The sequence below is a fragment of the Chelonus insularis genome, unplaced genomic scaffold, assembly GCF_013357705.1.
Source record: "Chelonus insularis isolate UGA/USDA-ARS -01 unplaced genomic scaffold, ASM1335770v1 contig_17_pilon, whole genome shotgun sequence".
Lineage (NCBI taxonomy): Eukaryota > Metazoa > Arthropoda > Insecta > Hymenoptera > Braconidae > Chelonus > Chelonus insularis.
Genome location: NW_023276415.1, coordinates 505856 through 530453, shown reverse-complemented (window position 1 = coordinate 530453; position 24598 = coordinate 505856). Strand labels below are relative to the sequence as shown.

Below are 24598 nucleotides of genomic sequence, written 5' to 3'. Positions count from 1 at the left end.
AAATGATTGGAAACATTTTGTTCGTGTATTTTCTATGTGAATGCATACGATATTTTCCAAATTTGATTTCAATGTGTTCTGACTTAGAGGGCCCCAAGTCAGCAAGTCTCAGAATAGTTGAAAATTCGTAATGCCGGACTTGTCCACCGGCGTGTCAGTCAACTCACTGGACCAATCATCGGGAAGTATCTCCCTCATGGCCCAGAAGGCAACTCTACGGCCCTAGTGACGCCAAGAAGCACGCGGTCGAGCACTTGTGGAGTCAGTTAGCTCCAGGCAAATCACGCGGTCATCTCTGTATAATTGTTCGCAGTCAAATCGCGGTTTTGTGCAGTCAGCTCACCTTTGGTAGTGCCAAAGACGGTCAAGTAGACTCAGACAACTCTCACGAACATACGTGAATCATCGAAATTACTCTCATCAGTGCCAGTGGTCCAGTATATTCAGTTGTAGTGTCTTTGGGCGCGAAGCTGAACTGGCGTCGACGCCATAGTGCCTCACGGACATTCACATATACATCGCACCCCCGAACAACTCTGGTGTATCCTGTGAATGTTGCTATTCACTGTTTTGAGACTATTTTTTTTTTGTGAAAAAATAACCATCAGACAATTCATACGTGTACAAACAATTAATGTACAGTCAACTCAAATATATGTAGTGATTATTAAGTTCTATTGGTTATGTTAAGTGTTATTGTTGAATAAAACCAAAAAAAACCCAAGCAATTCGGTGTTAATAACCTATTTTTTGGAACCTTCTAGCATCCAACCTTTTGTTCTTATTCTGCTCTGAATTATTACAGTCCACTAAGGTAGTTTTCTCGTCCGGCCGACTCGAAGTCAGAACCATGCGAAAACCAGATTTATTCTCAATGATTTGTGTTATTGAATTCTTGAGAACAAAAGAAAAAAGATCATAACGTTAAAGGGTTATGTTTGAAATTCAAGAAACTGTCTTAGAACTAGAATTAAGAAAGTTTTATAAGGACATATTTTTAATGAAAAATTATGGTTTTGTTTTTGAAAACAAAAATAGAGAAAAATAGATTATTCGGAAGGTGAAAGTGAATAGTATTTAATCTTTGGAGCATTAAATTCTCTACAAAAAGACTAAACACAAATTTTATCACAAGATATCCTCTGATGACCGCTTCAAGCAATCTAATTAGAAAAAATGATATTATTCATGTAATTTTTGTAATGTAGACTTTTAAATACGATTGAATCTGTTACTCTTTAAATTTAAAGTGAATACATAATAATGCTCTCATTCAGACAGAATAATCTTTATTGTCCATGTTTATTTACCAATAATCTACTTTATAACTTGTAAAATAATGGGTTTACTGTTCGCCAATAAATATAACGAAATCAATCAGAAAAAGTCTAAGAAGTTCAATAATGATAGTGCTGGACAGAAGGCTCTTTCTACTCAATGTGAATGGAAGACTGAGGCAAATAAAAGTGTATGTACTAAAATTGAAGTTTGGTCGATTTTGTAGGAGACATATTTTAAATTTTATAAACTGTTATGACATACAACACCTTTATCTATGAATCCCTTTAGTTGGTCATGTGCGTGGAAGTAAAAATCAAAAATCCGTTTTTTTGTTCATGTTTTTCTTATAGCATCACATTTACAAGAACATTTATATGAAAAATTTGCTTTGCTTAATATATGCAGCCAAATTCAGTGACAGATAACCAACTCACACGATCAGCCTTCAAATCATCTCTTTTACATTAACGAATTTTTAATTCATTATTGCTTACAGAAAAGTAGCCTATTACGACTTTTTCTTATCAAATTTTTTTTAAATAGAATGATTCAATTATACACAGCTTTCGGGAAGTCTATTTTCCATCAATCGTCTTTTAATTGCTTCGCCATCAAGACTTTCTCCGGCAACGCATACTCCTTGATTTATTCCAATAATGTCACCGGTCATTGACGAATTTGATAATATCGATACTGTACCATCAGAATATAATCGTCTATTGCTTTGATTTTCGACCATCTTACAGTGAAATTCATTTGTTGTCGTTGTTGAATTCGATATTAACCAATTTCCAGATGTATACTCTCCACAATAGTGAGCTGCATCGATTTCTAATATGCTGTCATCTGAAAAATAGAAAATACCTCACTATTAACTCTAAACAGATTATTACTTACGGCTAAGGTGTCATTATGTGTTTTTTGGTAACGAACCAGTAAATGATCGAAAAAATTTCATATTAAACACCTTAGATAATGACGATATTATTCACTTAACAATCGTTAATATACATAACAAGGCTATTAATTACTGATAATCGTATCATATGAATGATAATTTACCAGTACTTTTTTTCACGAACTAATTTGCAAACTTTGAATTTACAAAATTATTTCGTAATTCCTTTTGAGAAAGATATTATTCTTAGTCTCCAACAGGTACTTTGCGTAAATATGTGTACATATATATCTTTATCTGTACTAGCAGATTCCCGCGACTTCGTTCACGAATAAGCCAATTTCAGAAATCTGTTGCTGTGTGACACTGAGAAAAAAAATTACTTCATACAAAAAATATTTCATTCGATCATTAACATCGAAATTTCAAAAAGTCGCAATAAAATATTTCTACAAAATTATGAATATTTGATTGAAAACATTTTATTTACTCAAATCAATAGAATGTCATTTGTTTTTATTCTTGTCGTAACCTTGAAAATCTGTTTTAAAACTTGACGCAACATTGAAACAAATGACAAAATGTGTTTTCGATAACACTACTATTAGTCTGAATAAAATATTATTTTGAGAATACTCTAAGTTTCTTTTATTGATTGAATAAAAAATCTTTTCATTTAACGAAATTTTTTTCTCAGTTAGGACTGATAAAAAAAATATATGCATAATTTGTTCGCAAACGCATAAGCCCTTTCGGAGATTACTTCGAACAGACAGACAGACACCAGGAATTGATATAGTAGTAGTATAGATCTTCTATCCATATCACTATTTGAATTCCTGATGTTTGTCTGTCTGCTTGCGGTAACTTTCCAAACGGCTAATCCGATTGCGACTAAATTGTGAAAACATATAGAGGGCATTGCGGGAAAGGTAAGCCTACTCCATGTTTAAAAGATGTTTCATTAAATATTCGTACCTCATTTGATAAGTTGCAGTTATTTTTACACTGCAATTTTACCTTAACAATTACAAAATGCTACTCTTGAGAAATTAAATTGTATCAGACCATTGAAATCTTCAAAAAAAAATATTACAAAATACCCTGACTAGAATTGTTAGGAGGTCGATAAGGCGAAGCCTCTTCTATCAAATTATTCACTTCTAAAAACAATAATTGGATTAAGGCGTAACAATGTCTCTTTCAAAAAATTTATAGATCATAACTACTATAATAATAATCAAATGGTTCATGATTCAAAATTTATCAGACTTCTGTTCCTTAAACTGAAAATGTTTTCGATTATCTATGAATCAGAAATTGGCGACGAACTATTGAACAGTCGATACTTGAGTTGAAAACCGTAATTTTTTAAATTAGAAGACACTTCATTCGAAACTCAAGTTCACTTAGTTATATTTCCAAAGTCATTAAAGAAATTGAAATTGAAGAAGAAAAATTAGTAAGATTACCAATAAGCTCCAACACGAAGATGCATTGTTAGAATTTTCATAAGCCATCTCCACCAATGATGAAGTATAAATTGTAACAAAGGCTTGAGTATCTGCATTTCAGATAATTAATTTAAAATAAGAATACATAGCTTTCTATAAAATCTAGAGACACACCTCTAACTTCATAAGCATCAAGTTTAGATGAAAGTATTTTATGGTTGACTATATCAAAAACTTTGGAAAGATCTAAAAAAGTTACCATTGCTAGATTGTTTACATCAATACTGTTGTAAATAAAATTAGTAACAAAAGCTAGTGCATCATGAGTGTATTAGTGAATCTAACCTCCCACTTTGAACCGAGGTTATTTTTATGTAAAATTCCACGAGGATTCTAAAAAAACCATTCACAGTAAAAAAAATTGTTTGAAAAACAATTAAAAAAATATTATAATGTTTTCGGATGCATTATTAGAAAGAACATCGTTCATTATTAAAAAATGAATTGTTCAATAACCATGATTGTTATTAAAACTATTGTCTTTATAAACAATTAGAAATTAACCTACTGCAAAATATTTCCCAATAAATTCAATATTCTGTTGATAATTGTTTATAAAAAACCTACAAATTGAATGAAAAAAATTTGTAAAGAATTAAGAATGACGCATTTGTTTATAAAATTTGTCTATAATAAATGCTACAAAAAAATTTTTTTCAAATTGTTTCATACTCTTCACATGAAAATATGAAACTTTGCTGTACACAATTTTCATATTAAAAAATAACTTCAGCCTCAAAATGAGGGTGAGCGAATCCCAGAACAACATTTAGATTTTTTTAAGTATTAAATAAAACTTTTTTTGAAAAACTAAGATACCCATTTTATAGAGCGGAAAATTTTTTTTTTTTTAAATTTTTATTGAAAAATGTTCAGAAAACGATATTGAACATTCCAGAATTTGTTCAGATTTTTTCATGTGTTGGAAATATTTTTTTTTAAATGTTAATTAAAAAGTTGCTCGACGGCATATTCTGCCGGAGCGCCCGAAATGCTCGATTTTGAGCGCGCCTTTGCGGCGCTGTATATTTTTATCTGTCCATGATAGACAGGTGCTTTTGCGAACTTTTCATAGAGAATCGAATTTGCTATAAAAAAGATATTGATTTTTTTTTATATCTCTTACTGTTCTCGCTACGTAAGCGGTGAAAGGTAAAAAAACGAAATTTGCCAAACTTTGATACTCGATAAACAACAGTAATTATTGTTTCCAAGTAATGAAAATTGGGACAAATACTCTCCTTATCGTCTTCTACAAGAATATATAACAAAAAATTTTTAACTTCCCAGTAAGAAGTTATAGTAATGGGTCCGATTTTGCGAATCCCGAATTTTGACATATCTCCACGTTTTAAGGTCCCCAGAGTCGAATACGAACGTTTTTCAGTAGACGTCTGTGTGTGTATGTACGCATGTGCGTTCGGAATTATTTTTAGCCTCGATTATCTTGAGAACAAAAAATGATATCGACGTGGAACCAACTGCATTTGACACGTAATTGCGCAACTTAGAACTGATCAGGTTTTCAACAGAATCAGTCTAGCCATTATTTTTGCAGAACCAAAAAACTAGCAAAAATGGAAAATGACCTGAATTTCTCAATCTACAAATTATACCATTTTTTAGACAAAATTTCGAAATCTTTAAAAAAATATAATTATTAAATGATTCGAATACTTGTATGAAAATACGATGACAATATTTCATCGAAAAAAAAAATCGGCAATGAAAGAACTTTAAACTCGTCTCAGGATTGAGAAAACAGCATTAAAGACGCTATAATAGTCAATAATAATTGTTAATGATATGGAATTGTGTCCATAAAATTGTTACTAACAAATGATTGTTGATCATGGTAATATTTAAATAATAAGTTTTAAATTGTTATAAACAATAAAAATAGGGATCCATGCTATATATATGAGTCCTTTTAACGCATGATTTTTTCTTCTACTAAAAAAATATCACCAACCGTATAACATAAATGAAAACATACTTTTTTCGTTCATAACAATGAAATTTGTTATAAATGATGAAAAAAAGGATCTATGAGGTATATTTGAATTCACCTAACGCACAATTTTTTTTTTTACTGAAATGAAGTAACTAACCATATCAAATGAATAAAAACACACTCATTTTGTTTATAACAATTCCATTTGTTACAACGAATGTAAACGGGTTCTACTCGGGGTATTTTCTCATTTTTTCCACTGGGAAGTTGGTCGTGCTGACCTTTCGGGTCGCACCCAGACCACTACAGGGCACTGATATTTTATTTCTATCCTATAATTAATGCATGATAGCATAGGGCTTAAATTTACGGCTACTAGACTACTAGTCATGCACAACCGCGTTTGCATCTTTATGCGTGTTACGCATACCACGTGTATTACCCAGTCCTCTCCTAGATGTGAGCGTGAAAGAGATGTACTATTTCAGCAAAACAGATATATACACGTGCCTATGTCAAATAATAAGAAAAGCCTTCGTGTCTAGAGTAGCGGTAGATACTCACCGTCACTTCACTTGCACCCTTATCCATCTATTGACCCTTTTCAAACTAGCGCGCTCTAGCGGCTCATATTTACAGTGCCGAGTAACACGCTACTCTATACTGAAAAGGTTGCGCGTGACATCACGACGCAATGTTTAATTGCGAATATCTTGATAACTGGGTATAACGGTGGACCCTTCCTTGTGAATATACCTGGTGACTCTGCCCTTATTATAGCGGGACAGAGGCTAAGAGCAACCATCACCACTACCTCTTTATATGTCTACAATCGAGGCTCTGCCTTGATGTGGAGTCCTTCACAAGTGTGTGTGTGTGTGTGTGTGTGTGTGTGTGTGTGAGAAAATGTATCTTGAAAGAGAGAATGTGATATAAAAGATAGGCAAATGCAAAAATATACATAAAAAGCTATCAAGTATCATGGCAGAAACAAAATCAGCAATGAAAGAACTTTAAACTCGTCTCAGGATTGAGAAAACAGCATTAAAGACGCTATAATAGTCAATAATAATTGTTAATGATATGGAATTGTGTCCATAAAATTGTTACTAACAAATGATTGTTGATCATGGTAATATTTAAATAATAAGTTTTAAATTGTTATAAACAATAAAAATAGGGATCCATGCTATATATATGAGTCCTTTTAACATAACATAAATGAAAACATACTTTTTTCGTTCATACCAATGAAATTTGTTATAAATAATGAAAAGAAGGATCTATGAGGTATATTTGAATTGACCTAACGCACAATTTTTTTTTTTACTGAAATGAAGTAACTAACCATATCAAATGAATAAAAACACACTCATTTCGTTTATAACAATTCCATTTGTTATAAAGAATGGAACACAAGATCTATGCGATATATTTGAATTCTTTCGACGCGTAATTTTTTCTTTTACTAAAAAACAGCTACCAACCGTATAACATAAATAGAAACTCACTCATTTTGTATATAACAATTAAATCTGTTATAAACAATTGGAAACGGTTTCTATTCAAGGTGTTTTTTTATTTTTTCCACTGGGAAGTTGATCATGTGGACCTTTTGGGTCGCACCCAGACTACTGCAGAGCACTGATATTTTATTAAGTATTCATCGAGATACAAAATAGGTCACGCCCCTCATTCCGTTCTCCGCACATTGCAATTCAATTTCTGGCATCTTCTTTGTCAGTCACACCTCTCTATTGTGGCCAAAATTTTTTTACAATATATGTAGTTACTCCCTACAGTACTCCCAACAATGTGTAAATTGAGCAAATGAATGGTATATATCTTTCGTTCGTTAATTTTAATGAAAAATATAAATAATATAATTTACTTATGGATCATTTTTAAATATGAATTATGTGAAACATAAGTCGATTGAATTTTTTTTCAAATATAAATAATGATGTTTATTCAAGAATAAAATAGAAATCTCTAGTGTCTGTCTTTGTCTCCGTCCACACTAATCCCCAAAACTTCTAATTCAATCGCAACCGAATGTTGCAGGCACGTAGAAAAGATTGTTAACAAGGTTATTGGTCACGTTTTGTTTATGTTAATTGTTCATAACGATTAAATTTGTTATAAACAATGAGAAACAGAATCCAGGCTATGTATTGAAATTCTTCTAACGCGTAATTTTTTCGTCTACTAGAATAAATTTACAAACCACTATAAAATTCATAGCAATGTGTATCTTAATTTTTATATTTAATGTCGGAAATTACTATTTAAATCTTTCTCGATCTATTAATTATTATAAAACGTAATTCTATGCATTATGAAGGACTGACTTAGGTCTCCTCGTTTCTTTTTCCGTGGTCTTTCATGAATTTCTGTAGTTATTTCAATAATTTTATGAGGTGCATTCATACCACTGTCTGTATCTTGATTATAATTGATTGATTTATTATTGTTTTAAGTTTCTAATCTTGTAGTTACTTTGACATGTTGTTTATCTTTTCGAATTGGATTTCTTGATCAAGCATCAGCATTACAATTAATTCTTCCTGGTTTATAGAAAACATCATATTAATATTCTGATAATTTTAATCTCCATTTTAATACTTGTGCACTAACATCTTTTGCACTTTTGAACCAAACTAAAGGTTTGTGATTAGTTAAAAGTAAAAATTTTGTTTCATAAACATGAGGTCTATACGTTTTAACACTAAAAACAATAGCTAAAGCTTCTTTTTTATAAGTATCATATTTAATTTCTGAATCTTTTAAAACTCTTGATGCATAAGCGACTGGTAAATCTGGACCAATCTTTCTTTATGATAAAACACATTCAATAGTACATCCTGATGCATCAGTGGGAATAATGAAAGGTGTAGTAAAATCTGGAGTAATTAATACAGGCGGAGTACATAATTTCTCTTTTAATAAATTGAATGACTTTCAGCTTTTTGAGTCTATTTAACTTTTATATCTTTTTTTCATAAATTACTCAAAGATTGAGCAATTTTAGCAGTCTTTAATGAATCTTCTATAATAATTTGTAAATCCTAAAAATTGTCTAACTTTCTTTTAAGTAGTAGGTCTTGGATAATTTTTAGCTGCTTGAACTTTCTTTGGATCTGGTTTCAAATAATTTTGACGAATTAAATGTTTTAAATAACGAACTTCTTCTTTTAAGAGAAGGCATTCATCTGATTGTAATTTCAAATTTGCATCTTCTAATCTATCCATTAAATTATCAATTCTTTTCCATGTTCATCTGAATCTTTTCAAAATAAAACAATTTCATCCATATAAAGAAACAAATCTTTTCCAATTGATCCTGCTAAAACTTTTTCCCTAAGATTACACAGGGTGTTACTTCATTTTAATGAACGAGAAAATTACGCGTTAGGAGAACTCGAGTATATTGCATTAAACACATTTTCAACTTGAAATATATCCTGGATATATCTCACATACATTTTTTTTGTATCCGGATATATCTTGGATATATTTCAAATATATTTCATGTATCTCCTAGATACATTATGGATAAATTGGATTTTCGTGTGGGATTTCTGCAGCAATAAATTAATTTTAACTATTAACGATCGATAAAATAACCACATTTACAACATTTTATCATGACGATAAAGTCCAAAACATAGAGTTCCTTACTTTAGATAGTAAAATATTTTTTGAATAAGAATTTCGTTATAAAAACTAGCTTTCACTCTTTACTTTGTCTGTAAAGTATAGACAGAAAGGAGTTACATCTATTAAAAGGGATTTCTCGATTGTCTGAAAAATAGAATTTAACTAGATGAAACTTCATGATATGCTATCGTTCCGAAAGTGTAGTTTATTACATTATATTTTAACAATTTCTCAAAAATTATCTGCACTATGATTTGTGATAATTAGCTACATTTATCAAAAATAGTTACATGTCCTTAGAAAATGTTAACACCAATACTGTACTCGTGGTTTGTCATGAACAACACAGATCTTGTGTGTATTATTTTCCAAAACTTCGTTAGAGACCTCAATTTTTTTCTTGCAATCCAAATTTCAATCAAAAATCGTGTTATTGAATCGAGATATTCAGTTGAAGAGCATATTATTAGTCCAGTCAATATGTTTTGAAAAAGGGCAAAAACAGGAATTGGAGATCAAGACATAGAAATTTTTAAAGCTTTACATGACGAAAAATTAGACTTGTCTTAATTCTGTATCACTAATGTCTTTCATAATTTCGAAGTATTTATATGAAAAGTACCATTCTTTTACGAACGATTGATGACAGTTTGTCAAAAAAGAACTCTTTAAAATTTTTATTCGCTTACTTGAAAACTTAATATATGCGTAATGTGTATGATCATGTAGCATCACAATAGATTGATCGGGAATGTCTTGAATAGTAATTTCAAAGTATACATGAGCTCATTTTGATACACATTAGAGTTTAATAGTATTTGCTTCTTACGAACAACTTAGTTCTCATAAACAGATAAAGGTCAATTCTATTTATATTATGTGTGTACTTTTCTTTGGAAAGGAGAACAAATGTTTCGTTGGAAGAACTCAAATATATCAGTTACATCTCGTTGTCTATTGTTTATACCAAATTCAATTGTTCTTAACAAAACGATTTCATAATTTGTATCTTATTTTTAGCAAAAAAGGAAATTCCCCGTTGAACGAGTTTAAATATATTTAATAGACCGCATTTTTTATCGTTCGTAACTGATTTCACTGCAGTTGAGAATTAATTAATTTTCAAGTTTGAATTGCCAGCTGACAGAAACTCCAGCAGCCATCTTGGGACTAGGTCGATAACCAATCGATCTAATAATCAATAATTCTTAATCTAATTACTCATTTGACTAATTTTCAGTATCTTTTTTGACTAATAAAGTTCCTGTCGCCATTTTTTTTCTGTTCTCATTCACGTGTTCACGCCATTCTAATTCATTTCTCAAAATCTATCTTTTGTGAGTCAATCATTAGTGCTGGTGTATAATTCTGAATCAACAGGAACATTCACACTTTCATGCGAAAGCAAAATCAACTTATATTTTTGGACAAGTCTTATTAAATTCACGTAAAAAATTCAAAATTCATTTTTGCATTGCTCGATAGGCTGACGCCTATCATCATTCAACTAAATTTGTGAAGCGTATTGAGCTCGTGGACTCGGTCAATAATACCGAAAACACCAAGTTTATTTACCTTGAGACATTCAATCATCATTCTGTTCTTATTCAGTTAATATTTCATTAACATTCTGCACTTACAATGAACATTCATTGAGTTTTAGAGACACTTTTTTTCATTTATCCAGTGGAGTAAAATCTTGTACAGTGTCTAATGTAGTGGTTAGTGCTACGTAATAAAAAATTTTGTATTATTTATAACATCTGACTTCTCCATTAGCTCTGTTCCGGCACACTCATCCCTATCCTCAAACGGTTAGGTTATTCACAAGTTGACATTTTGTCAACATTTTATTGGTCCTTCGAGCTCGATCAGAACGACTCGGTTGTGGAGGTTTTGTGGTGCTAGCGCACACTATATCAGACATTTATCAAGTGACTCACAGTTTTATCAGATAATCAAGTGCGTGAGTGATTGAAATGGCTGACCAGCAACAAAAAAGTGAGGACAAAAAGTCCAAGAGCTCTAAGATTCAACCCAGAATCAGTGTTAGTCATGATGATAACCAGGAGGAGTTCGGAAGTCCCGTAGAGCAAGTTGATGGACCAGTAATCCAGCCAGACAGAAGATTCACCACAGAAAGCACGATTCAGGTTATTCACAAGTTGACATTTTGTCAACAACTGTTATAAACAAAAGGAGTATGTTTGCATACGTTTTACATGTTTCATAACCTAATATTAGTAGAAGAAAAAATTACGAGTTAAATGAACCCAAATATATTGAATAGATCTTGTTTTTGATCCCGAACAGTTGGACAGACAGACAGACACCAGAAAGTTATATAGTAGTAAAGAACACATGAATTTTTAGTGTCTTTCATTTTTACTACAAAATTCATACTTAAAACCTTTTTGATTAATTCATTAGTTTGTAACGTTATCATGCACATTATGCAGACGAAGTTGCTCGAATCTTCTTCTCAACGAAAGTCAGAAAAATTGTGTGCACGCAAAGGTGCAGTCTCCCTTTGGAAGGGACAAATAGGAATCTTTTTAACCTTGAAATTGGAAAGAGACGTTTATTTTTGGGGCCGTTCCAATGATAAAACAATTATACTGACTTCAGGAATAAAGTAAGCTATATGATATCACGTGTTGGCTATCTTCACCTCCGGCTTAAGTTGGAATTTTAGACGTGGTACGATATAGCTTAGTTTCGTCCCGTTATGTTGTATAAATATTTTTTTTTATTCAATTTCTCAGATTTTATCGTTCTTTATCGTATTCAGTTGAATTAGCGCTCCAATCAGGAGATACTGTCAAAAATAATGTATTTGTGGTGGGTTCCGGCAAAATTGTAAATGAATTCATTCAGGCATTACATGAAACACTCTGTGTCTTTTCTTCAACAAATCAGAAAATTATTTTTTCAATCAAATCAGTTTGTAATTCTCAGTCAAATAAATAATAATAAGATATTAAATTTTTCAAAAACGATGCACCTACGTTCAACTCTTTATGGTCAATATTCATCCGGAGTAATTAAAAAAAAGGATAAAAACATAATAGAGACAGTTTGAAAAGCTGTATATATCAAGGGTGACTGCTCGTCACTCGCGCTATGTCACGTCTTGACTTTGTCCTCTCCCTCTCTTTGTCTTTCTCTCTCTCTCTCTGTAAGTACATTACACGCTTTTTCATTTTACTCTGCTACTTTTGGGCCTTTGCTGCTGTTCTTTTGCTTTTTGGGTTTTGTTTACAGATTAACGCATGCTATTTTCTGCGGTCTATCAAGCTACATAATAATCGTTGAGTGGGGTTGCTTGGTAGCTCCAATTTCTGTGACTTATGTTGAGAATTTGTCAGTTCGGCAGTCTTCAAGGTTATCTCCAATTTCTGTGACTTATGTTGAGAATTTGTCAGTTCGGCAGTCTTCAAGGTTATCTGCTGTCTTTCATCACATCTATCTCTTGCACTCTGCTATGGCGCTGTCATCTGTGACAAGTGCTGTTGTACTGTACTGCACTGAGTTGTTTGGACCAAAAGATCCTGTAAACTTAATCTCATGAACATCATGGAACCCATTCATGGAGTTAGTGCATCTATTTCTAAGCTAGGTATAATACACGCTGAACACAGTACAGTCCTTGGAATGTTACCTGATTTTATGGCCCAAGTAGACGCTAGCTGCAACGATGTGACGAATCTCTAATGTGAGAATGCTGAACTCGGTCTATGCCGGAGCGACTAACATCACGTGTCAATAAAATGGAAACATGTTGAGTATCTGCTGTCTTTAATCATACTGCTTCTTTGTCGTCTTTTGCCTCAGCCCTAGCTGCAGCTACTCAGACAAATGCTACACGTCTTTAGCATCTTATCGAACAGCAGGCTATCAACACGGAGCTAGTGATATCAGGCTTTCCAGATAGTAGTTCCCATACTAATCCGTACCCTTTAGTAGTAGCAGTGTTTGATGCCCTCAAACTACCTGTTTCTTTTGGCCAGATTGTTAAATCAAGGTTGATGTGGAGATCACCTGCTAGTTCTGGGCATCAAGGTATTGCCATTAACTTGGCCCAATCTCTTGGCTACTCTAAGATCCTGAATTTCGAACTCTAACTTGAGTTCATTTAAAATCTTAGTATTCCAGTTTGAATCTCTGGATGCAATTAGGATGTCGTTTACATATATTAAAACTAGAATGAGGTTACAATTTCTATGACCTATGTAAAGGCAAGATTCATTTCCACTAGGGTGTAACCCAAAGTTTATTAAGCTCTTATTTAGCCTGTCATTCCACTGCCTGCTGCCTGACGTAGTCCATATGGGGTCTTTTTAGTAGTCCATTTAGGGATGAAGTTGGACAGCGATTACGGATGTCAGTAGCAGTAGCAACAGAATCAATCGAAAAATTCGTGGTAGACCTGATTGGATTACCAAACATCGAGACATTTCAATTATTGTTCGGTTTGTTCGTTCAGCAACTCCATCTTGTTGTGGAGTGTGAACACAGGTTATCCTTTTCTCAATACCAAATTCCTTGAGAACTGCATCAAATTCCTTATTGCAGTATTTTCACCCATTATCAGACTGAATACATTTTATGCTTATACTCTTTTGTTTCTCTATCATGTTTTTGTATGATTTAAATGCCTCTAAGACTTCGCTCTACCTTTTGGGGAATATATTTTACACCATTTGGATGCAACAAATCTTACTCCATTTTTACCAGCCACACGTATAGGACCTACAACATCAGAATGAATTAGTCTCACTAGCTCATTGCATAAGGGATAACCTTTAGAAAATGGTGACCTTGTCATCTTAGATCTCAGGCATGTATCATAATTCAAAATCAAATCAGTTTTACCTGTACTCCATGTCTCACCGAACCCCCTTTTGAGTACTTTGATGAAGTCAACTGGATTCAAGTGACCTAACCTCAAATGCCATTTCATAAGCTCATCAACAGGACTCTCTTCTGACACATTGGCATGACATGAACTTTCTTGCTAATAATATAAGTCACCTACTCTGTTGGCTTTAATGACAATTTGACCTTCAGGAGTAATTACTTTAGCTAAGTCCTTATCAAAAATAACTCGATGCCCTGTATTTGTTATTTTAACAACTGACATTAAATTAAAATGAATGTCAGAAACGAACAATGTCTTCTTTAATGTAATAACATTCTGTTGCTCTGTCTTCACTAGAATTTTGACTGTTCCAGAGCCTTTCATGACGGTTGATGAGTTGCTGGTTAGCTTCAGTGTTCTATCGTTGGCCAAGTTTATCTCATCAAAATAATTTTTATCATGACATAAATTAGAGGTGCATCCACGGTCCAACAACCATCGGCCACTCCTTTTAACTTGATCATTTGAACCTTTTGTTTCTGTGAAAGATGCATAACAAGCATCAAAGTAATCATTTGCAGCGAAGGCTGTTTGCTTTGAATTCGATTCTACGTTCGTTGGACACTGTGGAGCTTTATGTCCTTGCTCACGACACTTAAAGCAAATAATGTTCGCCTTTCCTTTATTGTTGCTTTTGCGATCACAACTTTTATCATTGGGTTGACCTTTACTCTTCCACTTTGACTCGTTCGAGCTTGCTGCACCAACTAGATCAATAACATCTGACTGTTTAAAAGATTGTGCCTTTTCCAAGATTCTGACCTTCAAATTTTCTGGTGAAGGCAATTCATCACGTGATTCAATTTCACATGCGGAAATTCTCATAGCTGTCTAGTAAGCTCTGTATCAGCATAACAGATAATATATCGTTATCCATGGTGATATCCATAGCGTTAAGTGGGCTTACCATGTCAAAGAAACGACTCACATGATCGTTTACAACATCACCGTCACATAGTCAATAACCTTTTTGACATCGCCCTCTACATGTGTGCAAAATTCGGTCGCAATCAGATAAGCCGTTTCGTAAATTAGAGTCGCCAGACAGACAAACACCAGAAATTTATATAGTAGGATAGATCTTATCAAAAACAGCGCTATCCCTCTGGGCTGTACAAAAATATGCGCCAAGCGTAAATAATGACATAAATAAAGCACAAAAAGTCCTAAAATTATTAAACGCCAATTATACAAATCTAAAAATCAACGATATTTGAAATGCATTATTTTCGTTGGTTATTTTTTGAAAGAAAATTTTTCCCCTATGACACAATCAATATAACAACAAAAAACTTGGTTTGACTGTTGAGATTTTATGGGAACATAAAATTTTGATAATACAAAATTATTTAAGCCAATTAATAAGTAACAGTTACGCTGAGTTTTTGGTTGTTATATTGATTGTGTCATAGGGGAAAAATTTTCTTTCAAAAAATAACCAAAGAAAATAATGCATTACAATTATCATTGATTCTTGAATTCAAATAATTGATTCTTGATCTTAAGACCTTATATAGTTCTATCAGTATCATTTATGTTTGGCGCACATTTTTGTAAGGCTCAGGAAAAGGTAACTGGTTTTGATGAGATTTCACGTTTTTTACACATATTGACTGAAAATGAATATTGAAAAATATAAATTTATTTAGAAAATACTTCAATTATTTGTGTATTCGTGCTCGAATAAGAATAACTTGGTACCAACGTTTTTTTTTTTTATCTTCGTTAAGTTGTCCTGTCTTCCCTGCAGTGATCAACGGGGCCATTGTCCTGGGTTCAACAATATGGCAAAGGCGGTCATTACGTAGTTATGGGTTGGTACAGCCTGGCCTCATAGCAAATTGTAGAAGCCTGTCTATTCCAACCTTCGCAAGAATAGGTACGTCAGTTCCAAGGTTCCCTAACAGGCACTACCTTAGTTCCCTTAGCCCCAAACAGATGTGGTGCTGAGCATTCTTCTGCAGGTCCCGAAGGTACCCGTGGTCTTCTTAACTTGCTTGTCCATGTGCGCCCTCCAGTAGAGCTTCCTATCTAAGGCTACTCCAAGGTAGCGCACTGTTTTCGAACATCTTAGCTGTTTGTTAAAGATGGAAGAAGGTCAGGTTTTTAAGAAGTTCGTCCACCACTAGGGTTCACAGCAGGGGAGGTAGGACACCTACCTGCGGGCAGCCTCTGGCAACTACAGCTCGAACTTCCGTAGGGAAATAAAAAGTTTTTGATTATAGATTCTTATAGAGGATGATGAGAAAAGCATTTGTGCAAATTTTTATTACTTGGAAACAATAATTACTGTTGTTTATCGAGTATCAAAGTTTGGCAAATTTCGTTTTTTTACCTTTCACTGCTAACGTAGCAAGAACGGTGATAGATATAAAAAAAAAGTTGATATCTCTTTTATAGAGAAACAAATTCTCTACAAAAAAGTTTGCGAAAGCACCTGTCTGTCGTGGGCAGGTAAAAATGTACAGCACTGCGAAGGCGCGTTAAAAATCGAGCATTTCGAGTGCTTTGGCAGAATATGCCGTTGAACACTTTTTTAATTAGTATTTAAAAAAAAAATTTTTCTAATATTGAAAAAAATCTGTAAAAATTTTAGAATGTTCAGGAAACAATCCTATATTTACATCACAAACATGGATTACCTGTACACACACATACACGAATTACTCGCTAAAATGCAGAGCACCATCAGTTTTGGATACGGATTGAGCATTTTTCCAATGTGGATGACTGGGGACAACTGTGATCATGGTGATGCCATCTGTTGGACTTCTTTAAACTAATTTCCAACAACAATCATCCTAAATCGTAAGTTTCAAATTTCTTCGTAATTATCTAATTTTACCATCTGAAATTACTTTTTCTATACTTAGAAATATTGCAAGAACTGCGCTATACATTTATTCAAAAGCTGAAATTTGATAGAAGATAAATAATTTACTATCTCTTTCCATAACCTTGTAGCGGCCATCTTGGAATTGAAGCGCGACAAATCAATTCATAATTATTCAATTTTCGTTTTAATTTTTTTATTAAAAAAATCAATTGGATAATTAAAATTGCTACCTAGCGCACTGTATCAGTAAATAAGTTTTAATTTTCGACCACAATTTTCAAGTAAAAACCTAAATTCGCGAAGAAATTAGAAACCTACGATCCAATCAATTTAGACACGAGGAATCAGTCGCCTCCGTGACTTCAGCCTAGCATTAAGATATGTTGCGTTACGCACGGGCAGATTATAGTTCATCGCGCCCCATTTCGTACTGCTCTTTGAAGTAGTCTGAATATGGGTACTCCAAACACGCCGAGCGGAAGATGTCTCAGTGACCGCCGACCAAAGTGGATAAAATTGGTACTACGGGAGGCCAAATTCCAAGCCCTGTGCCAAAGGCTGCAAAGTTAAGTACGACAGGTAGGACTAGGTACAACTGGCCAATTGAAGTCAGACTCGTAGTGGTATGTTGTAAGGCCTTGGGCTAGTTACGTGTATCCTCGTGCCTTTTTCAAAGCACAGATATACGCGTCCCAGGAAACGCCATCGCGAAGAGAGTTGAGGTATAATTTCCCAGAGATATGCCCTTGTAGGTAAGGAACTCGACTTGCGTCCTTCGGACGGGGAAAGCATAGCTTTTTGTATATAATTACGTTGGAAGAACTTAAATTTATCAAATAGATCCTAGACTAGTTTACCATCCCAATATTTACTTCTATCGTGGTAGTCACGGTTGTGGGCCATCTGTCGGTCCTTCTTCTGCAGGCTTTGCTCGAAATTTTACTGACAATTTTGTTCAAGGTTCTTCTTCTAGTACTGCTCCAGTAAATGTTGAATTGACATGAGAATCAATTCCAATGATTCTGAAATATTTATAAGGAGTTCTAGTACAGTAAAACCTATTATGTTTTTGCAAACGATGCAACGCTGGGACATAACCTTCAGTGGTACACTTGAAGGAGACATTGAATTATTTCTCAGTCATATTTAAGAAGGTTTGAATTTGCTGGGAGTTAATGGAGATTTTTTGTTAAATACTTTGCCGTTTTTATGGGAAGGTGGTGCTCTAGTTTGGTGCAGAGCTCGAGTTGAAAGTTTCGTAACGTGGCCAGAAGATAGGTTAACCTTTTGCTCCAGATTTGCTGATCCAAATTATGAGATAGCATTAAGAGAGGAAATCAGTTGTCGTACACAAGCTGAAGGGGAACTTATTGGTAAAAATTAAGCATGTATAAATGGGTTATTTGACCGAACAGATCTGAGTTGGACTGAGTGGGAGCGAGTGAAATATGCTAACCATGGTATGCATCCTGCATCTCATATTGCAATTTCTTTGACTGAGACATTAGCTATGAGTCAGTTAGAACATTTAGCCATAAGACATGAACATGCAGAGCCGAAGGATAGAAGAGCTCCTTCCCTTCCTGAAGAATCCATGTGTCCTGCTTATGCACATGCTGGTCCTAGGACTCATAACATTCAGTTATATCCTTATGTTACATTCAGATCCAACCAAGACAATGTCCAGTTAGTGTAACAACAGGGTAGCTATAATATAGAAGCACTCGAAGCAATGCAGTCCAGAATTAACCAGGAAAAAACGGGTAATTTGCCTACAAATGTCCCTCTCACTCTCAGACCTTACTATCTAACCAATCTAAAAGCTCCAGTACAAGCTTCAGTAACAGTTCCAAAGAATCTTTGGATGTTTTAATTGTCAGGCACCAGGAGTAACATCGGTGAATTGTCCACGTTGTAGTCAGGAAAACGCACAATAGAGAGCGTTCTCTCGGCTCCAACGCCCTTGCCTTAACTTAAGAAGTCGGTCAAAGCCAATCCAAAACGATCATTCAAAGTGAATAGTTTTGTCCCAGAAATTCGATAAATAGGCGACGATTCACGGAGAAATTGTCAAGATTCCCCAGAATCTAATGATTTTGCACTCGCTTTTAATATATAATTTGAAATAGGGAATAACGTTATTGCAACTTCAGTTGATAGTAACGTAACAAAGTCATTTATCGAGAGAAAAGTCATCGAGACAGTTCAAGAACTCGAATAACCTATAAAATTTATTCCATCCAGACATGTAATTACCGCTAGTGGTGTACGCCATAAAATTAATGAGGTCTAGCACACCATACTTGAGTTAAAGAACAGAAAACTTCCTGCTTCATTCCTATTATTTCATGAAATGGATGAAGACTGTATGTTGGGTATAGACTTCCTCTAGAAGTCTAGAATAGTTGTAGACTTTAAGAAAAAAGCGCGGTTCATCAGAGATGATCATAACTCTCGTTTTAAATTTGACTCGGTTGAAATCAATCGTTCAATTTTAATGTATGGACTTCAGTATTTAGCTTCTTTTAAAAAACAACAATCAATGATATTTGTCAGAATTGATTCCCGAACCCCCAAGAATACTTGGGGTGAATACTGTAACCTTTCACGATATCGATGTTGGCGTGAATCAAGCAATCAAACAAAGATTTTATTCTGTAACACCAGTTATTCTTCAAGCAATAAGGAAAGAAGTTAATGAAATGTGAACAAATGGTATCATTGAGCTTTGCAATAGTGATTGGGCTAGTCCTGTAGTCATGATAAGAAAACCAACTAATCCCTGGAGGTTTTGTATTGATATTCGCAAAGTCAATGCTATTCCCTGAAGGGATGCCTACTCTATCCTTCACATATCAGACATCTTAGATCAATTTCCTCAAGCAAATGATATTACACTTTTAAATTTGAGTTAAGCAAATTTTCAGATTTCTTTAACAGAAATAGCTAAACCTATTATGGCATTTGTTGTCCAAGATAGGGAATTGTTCCAGTTTACTAGAATGCCATATAGCCTAACGAATGCTCCAGCGATCTTTCTGGGGTTATTAGATGAAATACTAGTTCCACAGGTTTATCCTCATATTTTTGTCTACCTTGATTACATAATTATTGTCACCAAAACTTCCGAAGAACATCTTAAATGGCTTAGAATTGTCTTGGAGAAAAAAAAGAATGCTAATTTGACGATAAATCGAAAGAAATGTTCCTTTTGTTACAATAAAGTTAAGGAGTTAGGTTTTAAAGTAAATAATAAGGGTCCTTAAGTAGATTCTGATAAAACCGATGCAGTAATTAATTTTCCAACCCCGAAAACTTTGAACAGATTCGAAGATTTCCAGGAATAGCTTCTTGGTATTGTCACGTTATTTTTGAATTTGCTACAGTCGCGGCTCCATTACAAAGTGGGGATGAATTTGTGTCAGCCTGAGCGGTTTCACAGAGAGTGGGGGTTGTCGCGTAGTGCTGTATGGGGCACCGAAATCATGGGTGGGGGGTAGAGAATGTATCATGTATTAATTGAATTATTATTCGCTAATTTACATATATACCTGTTAATTATTGAATGATTTTTATGTGACTTGCCGAGAAACATCAAATTTTTCAATATCTACTAATGGCGCATGCCTGCCGCCTATGCTACCATGCTTCCCCCGTCCGAAGGACGGAATTGAGTACCTCGCCCCTTTGGGCATAACTCTGGGAAATTATAACTCTACTCTCTTCGCGATGGCGTTTCCTGGGACGCGTATATCTGTGCTTTAAAAAAAGCACGAGGATACACGTAACTAGCCCAAGGCCTTACAACATACCACTACGAGTCCGACCTCAATTGGCCAGTTGTACCTAGTCCTACCTGTCGTACTTTAACTTTGCAGCCCTTGGCACAGGGCTTGGAATTTGGCCTCCCGTAGTACCAACTTTATCCGCTTTGGTCAGCGGTCGCTAACGCATCTCGCGCTCGGCGTGTTCGACGTGCCCACATTCAGACTACCATATAGGGCAGTACGGAAGTGGGGCACGACGGATAATAGTCAATAATCTTCAATCTTCTTCCGTTGTTACGCGACATATCTTAAGGACAGAAATATCTATGCAACCCCGGGGGGCCTGTTGCTCCCGCTCACCGCGTGGGGAAATGAGATTGAAGGAAGCTGCGCACAAACGCGTTGCCGTATTTACAGCCGCTACGCACAGATATGTATGCTCCTACTTCCTTTTTGTTGTAATTATAAAAAAAAAATTCTACTCATTCTAATTGTAAAGTACTTAGGGTATTCAAAGGATCGTCAACGAAAATAGTTAAATATGGCTTTATTAAGTTATCATTTCTATTACAATACAATTTTTCTCTTACTTAAACATAGTTGGTTAAATTCAAGCTCTTCACCCATTAATATATTTTTATTGTATCTCAAACGTTTCTTTTTCATAAAGGTCTTATAATATTCAGCCACAATTTTATCGTTTTCCGAGTATTTTCTACTGTAGCAAGATAAAAAGTCACTGAATGGATAATTAATAGACATAGCATGCAAAGACATGATACAATATCGGCCGCACACTTGAGAATCTTCCTGTTTTAGACGTTTGACGGAGTCGCAAAAGTATCGACAATTTTCTCGAAGTCTCCTAAGGTGGTCTAGAATAATTGGTAGTAGTCCATAGCTGTCGAAGTAGTATCCGATGTCATCTCGATTGACGTACATGGCAACCCAATGTTGCCCTCGTTGTTTGTGGCCATCGGTATTAACTTCAAATGCTGTCGGTTTTGTCCATACCTTTGGAATCGTGTCGGCTGGATATACGCCTGGGCATAAAGGTGGACCCCTCCTCGTGGGTATACCTGGTAACTCTGCCCTTATTATAACGGAACAGATGCTAAGAGCTACCATCACCACTACCTCCTTACATGTCCACAATCGAGGCTCTGCCTTGATGTGGAGTCCTTTACAAGTGTGTGTGGGAGAAAATGTGTCTTGAAAGAGGGAATGTAATATGAAAGAATGGCAAATGCAAAAATATATATAAAAAGCTATCAAGTATTATGGCAGAAACGGTAGAGATAAATAAGTCAATAATTACACAAATAAATTAATCAATCAATTAATGAGAAAATAAATAAATAAATAAGTAAACAAATTGAACATAAACTTTTGGCATACTTCCTAAATATCAATGAATAAAAAAAGGAATAAGTAAATAAATAGATCCGAACCATGTTCACGATCGCAGGCTGTCACCTCAGGAGGTCAGCTGGTCCTTGGAATATTGCTGGACCAATCAAGTGAGACAAGAACAAATATCAAAACATGCGGAGATTGAAAGCTGGAGCAGGGTAGTGAGGTTCTCTCGGGGCACGGACGATCTAACGTGCTCCTACTCCCGGAGAGTTCTGAGCTGCCTTGTTGTCATTTTGTAGGTCTCTTAATAAAGCATGTTGATATTAAGTTCTTAATAACACAAGCCACAGTCGTCGGCCAATGCGGGGTGTAAGGATCACAAGGCTACGCAGTTAGAGCCCTAGTCGCCGCAAAAACCCATAAACGGGAAACACTCAAATCGGCTATTGTCGTAGTTGACCCTCTTCTTAAGATGCTCTATATCGATGATCTTAGTACTGCATACTGTACATGTGCCCTTATTGAATGGCTTGGTTACTCGTTTGACGCTATTTCGCATTACTTCCAGCACACGGATCCACACCGAACACTTACGAAAGGTCCTAACGACTCTTAAAGGCAAGCAAGTTCTTATCTGTATAGATGCGAACGCCCGATATCCTTTGTGGTTACCAGACTTCGACACCAGAGGGGAGAAGCTTGCAAATTTCTTTACTGAATTCGATCTGGAAGTTCTCAACAGAATCGAAGAAGATCCCACATACAGCTTCTCAAGAAGAGAATTATGTATAAACGTGATCGTAGTTACTCAGGGACTGTCACAGTCCCTTAGCAAATGGTCAGTCGAACGTTCAGGGGTCAGATCACATGGTCATCAGAATCCAGCTTGGTTCAGACCCGATGATGCAGAACCATTCAACAAAGAAGAACTCAAACAAGTCGTCCGAACGCTTAGAAATGGAAAAGCTCCAGGACTAGAATTGCTGGAAGTGGAGGTCGTTAAACGTGCAATCGCGTACCTCCCAGAAAAATTTCGACCATTATTCAACGAATGCTTGTCTCAAGGCGTCTTCTCTCGGGCTTGGAAAGAGGAAACAATTCGTATGCTCCTAGAGAATCCCAACAAAGATGTAGCAGACCCCAAATCATACCGACCTATATAGCTTTGATCACTACTACGCAACATCTTTGAAAGACTTATAAAAATTCGTCTTCCAACCAGCGTTTTTAAACAAGGAAACATCTCAGACCAACAACCCCGATAGCCATACGTGATAATCATCTATACATCACACGATTTTAGAGAAGAACTCTAATCAAGTTCAACGCATATGTATTACATTTACTGAATAAAAATTCATATTGGTAAATTAATGATCAAATTTAGGTATTTATAATCGATCAATAATTTGTTGAATTATTGCAACAAAGTATTTACGCAAAGTTGCTCTTGTATTTACTGAATTTATTTCTTAATATATATAAGCGAAATATTGGATCATATTAACAACATTCAATGCTTTATCTATTTACAAAAATTATCAGTAATCTAATGACGACACTGAATGAATGAAAGGTGATAAAGAAAAAAGATTTCATTTTATCATAAAAATAAATATCATATACAAAATTGAAGGGACGTGTCGTAAATCTATTAGAAAGTTATGATCAATTTTTATTACCAAATCTTTACATTAGATTTACATTATTACATCTGTGAGTTTGTTGTAAATTTTTGGTAAATCGAATGATTCAAATGATCTAATTTCGTACAAAAGCAAGTATGGCGTTGTAACGTCTTTTCAATATAGCTGCTAATAATTATTAGCATTCATTCACATAAGTTTCAGTTGAATGACATTTTTTCTGTTTGTAAAGGAAAATTATAAATTAGTGCATATAATCAGTGCTGGTAATTATTAGGTAAGTAATGTTATCAATTAAAAAATTGCATTGTGTATTTGACGACGTTTAGTTTAATATATGGATATAGCCGTATGTATTCACCTTAATATTTTCAAATCTATAATAGCATTAAATATAATGTTTTACTTTTAGACATAATGGCTCTGCTTTTTACTATGTTAATTTGTTGCGAGAGGTTAATCGCAATCTGTCAGTTGGACTCACTCTTGTCCCAGCTCGTGCTCAGTCGAGCTTACCCAATCTGCTCGCCCTATCCTAGCTCTTCTTTTAGCGCTCAACTAATTACAGCTCGTCTTCTCCAACCTTGCCAATGATAGTTGTCTTACTATTGTGCTAGGTCTACCGACGCCGGCTACAACGTGTTTGCAGCCATTAACGCTTAAGCGACGCTCAAGTACACGTGCTCGATTATCGCTCATTCTAATTTTGTAAAACTTAATCATTTCAAGCTCTTGATAGATTCTAGTAAGTCTCAATAAAGTTCA

General features: G+C 34.6%; 1 protein-coding gene across 1 annotated transcript in view; it reads right to left on the bottom strand.

Moving 5' to 3' along the window:
* Positions 1 to 1605: 1605 nt before the first annotated feature.
* The window catches only part of LOC118064294 (neural cell adhesion molecule 2-like), a 433677-nt gene continuing 410684 nt past the window's right edge, over positions 1606 to 24598 (bottom strand). Inside the window, exon 14 of the mRNA XM_035078796.1 lies at positions 1606 to 2127. Coding sequence (XP_034934687.1) covers positions 1835 to 2127 — 293 coding nt within the window. The 3' untranslated portion in view covers positions 1606 to 1834. The remainder of the gene's footprint in view (positions 2128 to 24598) is intronic.